This window comes from Trematomus bernacchii, unplaced genomic scaffold (genome assembly GCF_902827165.1).
Source record: "Trematomus bernacchii unplaced genomic scaffold, fTreBer1.1, whole genome shotgun sequence".
NCBI classification, from domain to species: Eukaryota; Metazoa; Chordata; class Actinopteri; order Perciformes; family Nototheniidae; genus Trematomus; species Trematomus bernacchii.
The window spans coordinates 25,418,928-25,424,523 of record NW_022987739.1 but is presented as its reverse complement, the minus strand read 5'-3'; the positions used below and the strand labels follow the sequence as shown (position 1 = coordinate 25,424,523).

Genomic DNA, 5,596 nt, shown 5'->3' with positions numbered 1-5,596 from the left:
AATAGATAAATTGTCAAATAAATACATTTCCCATTTAATTTCACTTCTTTCATTATTATTACCATTATTTTTCTGTTTCTTCATAGCTTATTTCTCTTTATGTATTCATTAATATTATTATAATTATTATATTTTCTATTGGCAGCCGAGATGGTTTGAGTCCAGAGGCCTGTACTACGAAGCTGGTTCAACCTAACCTGGATATGTTTGAGTTAGCCGGTTGGCCCAATCCAAAACATACGCGCTCTGGCTAAACTGTACTACGACGCTTGTTATCAAGTGGATCGCTCAAGCCAGCCGTGTCCTATATAGTTAGGTGCGCGTTCACATGAAAGGGGTGGTATTTGGAGCATTCGACCAATCTCAAACATGGACAAGCGTACTGACAGCGCAGCGTCATACTTCCTGAATGAAAAGTGAACTTTAATATTAGTCAAATATGAAGAAGTTAAACTTTAAACATCCATGACTTAAACACTTTATCCAGGATAAAAGCCACATAGCTGCACCTGCAAGGTGAATACAGCTGGTAAAAGAAAAAGTGTTTGAATGCGTACATTAACAGGTTTATGAAATCACTGCCCCGTCCAAGACACGAGTGGATCTGACTTTAATTACATTTGACTCGAGTGTTTCATCAACTTAATGTGTTGCTTAAAATAATACTTCTGCATACAGTATGTGACACTGTGAGTGTTGCACGGCCAGATACGGCTCAAGAAGCTGACTCAAATAAGGAAATATATGATACATTATGATGTGATATGATATGAATGATAATGGGACACATCGACGTCTGCACACACAGTGCCGCGGACTGTACTTAATGTTACTCTGATCCAGTTACTTATGTCGTGGCAGATATTTAAGTAAGCTTTCTTAACGCTAATATTATAATAGTCAGATTGCTCTGAAGATGGGAGGGGATATTCTATTAATTTTCACGTTCACACAGTCAGTTGATTTTTGCCGGCCGTCTTTCCTGCAACGGCAGTTTTTCTGTATTTCCTCTATCCTGTAATATGAATTGATCGCTTTAAACTCCGCACACGGAGCTCTGATTGGTCAGCAGGCGGTGCTTTCACTGAGTTGATCTCTTAGCCTGCCACCTAACCTGCTCCGGAGCAGGTTTGCCGCTCAGCATAAGTTACCATGGAAATCTAGCCTGCTAAAAAGAGAACCAGCGCCGTAGGACCGGAAAGCCCGAGATTTCCCTGAAGTTAGCCGGCTAAGCGAAAATCCAGCTTCGTAGTACAGGCCTCAGGAAAGCCCTTATCTTATCCCAGAGCCTGTTGTCTGGCTTAACCAAATATAACAGGGAGAAAGCAGCTTCTTCCATTCTTCAGATGTTTTAGGAAGTCCTCCAGCCATCTATTTCAATTGAAGCAGTTGGGCTTTCTGACTTTCCAGTTCATAAGAACGTTGCATAAGATATGTAAAAGGATTAATACAAATACTAATTTAATTGAGGCAAACAAAAGTTGGCAAAAACTAATTAAATGACTAATTATTTATTACTAATATTAATCCTAAACAAAAACACTAAACAAATTGTGATTCATCAATTCGAGCAAAGTAATTCTTATTCATGAAATCAGGCATTTTGTATAGTTTTAAATAACTCGATTTAAACTAAATTGTAAAAGCATGATTGCATGTTTAGTATCCAAACAGACACCAATGTTAAGCTTCTTTCTCACAGATCCAAGGCAGATAGTTCCAACAGGACCAGCCGTTCCACCCGGTGGAGGGATTGATGTTTACACAGTCCTCTTCAAACCCCCCTCCTCCATTATCAGGCTCTCCTTCTATCCAAAACCTAACAGGTATTACAGGAAAACAAGATGAACTAAAAGATTGGACATCAAATATAAATAACTATAAGTAATACAGCCATGTTCTTTTCTTAATACCCAAATGAATCTTCTGGTGAAAGGGGCAGACACCCTACGTTTAAATGCATCCTGTGTGTTGTGTTAACTCCCATTACAGAAACATGTGAAACATTTAGAAAGGTCACAACATAAACCAGCGTCTTTATTTAAAACCAAAGTAAAGCCTTCCGTCAGGGTCAGTGGAGATCCATCCACCCATTTCCAGGTCCCCCCCTCTTCTCTGTCACTCAAACCAATCCAAGTGTCTTCCTTGATCATGCTAGTTATGAATTCCTGTTCACATATTAAAAATGCAGTTTACTGGGATGGACATCAACATTCAGATAACTTTTCCCTTTTTATTAGCTCAGAAATATGTAATCAACACCATTGTTGTGACGTAATCATTATAGCTGATAGACACATTTGCTAGTATATGTACAATAAAAACATTATTGAGTGATAAAAGCAGGGGGTTATACAATCACAAGTGTTTAAGCAGCACACATTACCTGTTCTTCCTCACTGTCTACGATCACCAGATCTGCTCCTCTGGCTGTGCAGTCTTGTTTGCTTTGTTCCCAAGAAGCATGCTCAGTAGAGAGGAGATAAAAGGAACTACCAAACTTCCTCCATCCTGCAGGACAAGTTTTAACACCTTGTTGATTTACTGCTTTAACTGCTGAAATATGAAACTCTTGAGTGCATTATATGTCACTTTTGTAATAATAATGAAAACACATATTTATCAAGCATTTTTAGAGGGATCAAAAGAGATCACACATTTCATTGCAGAACAACTACTTCTCTTTTTTTGGGATTTAAATAACTGTTTGGATGTGATCTAGTCAGGCACCACAGCACTGAGACTGATCTTGTTAAAGTCTTCAATGACATCCACTTAAACACAGACAGTGGCAACATCTCGGTGTTAGTTACTAGACCGACTGGAAAACTGGGTCTGACTTTCGGCAACAGTTCTAAATTGGTTTGAAACATTGTTATCCTTTATTATTATTATTATTATTATTATTATTATTATTATTATTATTATTATTATTATTATTATTATTATTATTATTATTATTATTATTATTATTATTATGCTGCAAATATCTGGAACAAACTACCTCTAAGTTTTTCTTCCTATTGCTTATATTAAAAGTAATTTAGACAAGGAAACTGGCCATAAGCATAGTTTACAGAGAAATATAAATATGGTGGGTGAAGTAAAATAAAACAAACTATAAATTAAATCACTCACAACTAAGTCATTAAAAACTAATTCTTAATTATCATTAATGAAAAGTGTCTTTCTGTAACTATTTTATGAAAGGATCAATAGTCAGCCTTATAGAATATCAATATCAAGGTATTTTGTAAAAGATATTATGATAATAGATATCTTACATACACACACCGAGCCCTATGCAAACCCCCACATGAAGCACTGACCCTTGCCCATCAAACACTGAAGCCTGTCCACCTCTCTGGTCTTTTCAGTGAGGTTGGCCTTCAGCTGGTTGATCAGCTGATCGCTGGCCTGGAGACGCTCAGCTGCACCACCTACTGAGTTATGGTCTGAAATGAAAATAGATGTTTCTTAAATTACCTGATGCAATCATACTGACAGAAACCAAAGTCAATGTTTTCCTAATTTGGCCCTAGGAGAAAAGTAGAAAAACTATAGATGTTTTGGTAGAATGTGCATCTTTCAGAGCAGAATGTTGCTCTTGAAAATCACACGTACAAAATGACATTATTAAACGTATTAAAAGAAAGACTCACAGTGGACAGCAAGGCCGATGAGTCCAGCCAGCAGGAAAACACTCAGCAGCCCCAGACCGAGAACAGATGCTCTGAGAAGTCTCCTGGGACCTGAACACAGAGAAGACCAGGGAGTAATACAGTAAATCCAAAATCCACAGTGCACTCTGACTGACACTCTTACCTTCTTGTATTGTTGGTGATCTTGAGCTTAGGGTTTTGACATCAACAGCATTGTCATAGATTTTCTCCATTGCTCATGGGAATGCCAACTCTTTCCTAGAAGGTCAGCTCTGCAGCAAGTATCCTGAAGTATGTGACTAGGGAAAGTGTGGTTGCTGGTTTGAATTTATAAATGCTTTATATTTTTGAGGAAGTCACACATCATTTGAGGAAGTCACACATCATTTTATATATAAAACAAAAAGAAGAATATCAGGAAATACTAACTTTATTGATATGACCATATTAAAAAGCACAGTGACAATACAGATTTAAGACTGAAACAAGTGTGATAATCATGTCCATTGTGTTAAATAGAGACATATAATCTTACAAAGCCATAAAGATTAATAATATTCAAAATATTCTGATCCTGTAAAGATCTATTTTACTGGTTAATAAAAAGAGAATAGCATGTCATCATTGTGAAAGCAGCTACAAATATTTGTTGGCGTGAAAAGCTGGCTCTCTTGATGGCCCAAGGCACAAGACGAACTGGCACAGATTTAAAGAATATTATTCTGTTAATGTAATGTTAGTTTCTGAAAGTTGAGACAATTTAAGTTACCTTTTGTTGAACTACTGTATAAATCTTTCAGTCTCCCTCTCAGCTATCCACTCTCAGGTGAAAGCCGTACTGCAGACGCCAGCTGATGCGCCACAACACCACTTCAAGCCCTGCGACTGGGTAGTGATCAAAGACTTCAGGAGGAAACACTGGAAGCAGCAACGGTTCCAGGGAAGTAGCGTGCCAAGCTACCAACACACGGTTCAGAGGGTTGTGTTGTTCAGAGGGTTGTGTAGCATGTGTTCCGTTTGATATACATGTAAATAAAATCCAAATACAGAAAAAAGTTTTACATATGTATTTTTGATCCACACATATTTGTTTTCCGTTTAAAACTGCTGCACCTGCAAACACAACCCGCTTTCTGTGCTTGGATCGCTGTGCATTCGTGTGTGGGTTTTTTGAGACTCCCCTGACGGTGACCCGATTCGTACTTGTAATTTGTTCTATCTATAGCCAATCAGATGTCTCCTCCATTACATGACATGTTACTTGTTTGACGCTTTTATCCAAAGCGACTTACATACTCAATACTGTGGACAATCCCCACAGGAGCAATTTGGGGTGAAGTGTCTTGCCCAGGGACAAAACGACAGGCTGAGTGCAGCGGGGTTTGAACCTGTTCCGAACACTAATGCACTATCCCACTGCGCCACAGCCTCCCCATTCTAAGCCAATCACATGAGTGCGCCCCCACGAGGGTATGATTTCTTGCGTTCGTGACGTAGCACTTCATATACGCTTTTTGCGCTGTCCATGCTGACAGGTCCATGGAGCCTGCCTGCAGGCGCTAATCTCAGGACCGAAGCACCGTAGTGTAGTCGTCTTTATTTTTATGTTATTATTATTCAAAGATAAATAAGGAAGTGTGTGTTATATGAGATGGCAGAGAGGTTTCAGCTCCGATTATTAAATCAAAGAGGCTTAATGTTTTCTCTTATAATATTTCACTATAGCTATGTGGACGGTGTCAAGGTCCAATGTTGACAAAATTAATCAATAGCGGGTGTAACTAAAATACAAGATGTCTTTATTTATATATATTATTAATAATAATAATAATAATAATAATAATAATAATAATAATAATAATAATAATAATAATAATAATATATAAATATTGTATTTGCGTGCATTTCCTGTTCGGAAAGTGGCGCTGTACTGA

General features: G+C 37.8%; 1 protein-coding gene across 1 annotated transcript; it reads right to left on the bottom strand.

Moving 5' to 3' along the window:
* Positions 1-1,194: 1,194 nt before the first annotated feature.
* Positions 1,195-4,457, bottom strand: LOC117495871 (CD209 antigen-like protein E). The gene is made up of 7 exons (XM_034147453.1): positions 4,432-4,457; positions 3,826-3,961; positions 3,663-3,752; positions 3,330-3,455; positions 2,387-2,511; positions 2,065-2,168; positions 1,195-1,819 (listed from the first exon to the last, which is right to left on the bottom strand). The coding sequence occupies exons 2-7, from the start codon at positions 3,893-3,895 to the stop codon at positions 1,684-1,686; spliced, it is 651 nt and encodes a 216-aa protein (XP_034003344.1). The 5' UTR covers positions 3,896-3,961; positions 4,432-4,457; the 3' UTR covers positions 1,195-1,683.
* Between the last annotated feature and the right edge of the window lie 1,139 nt (positions 4,458-5,596).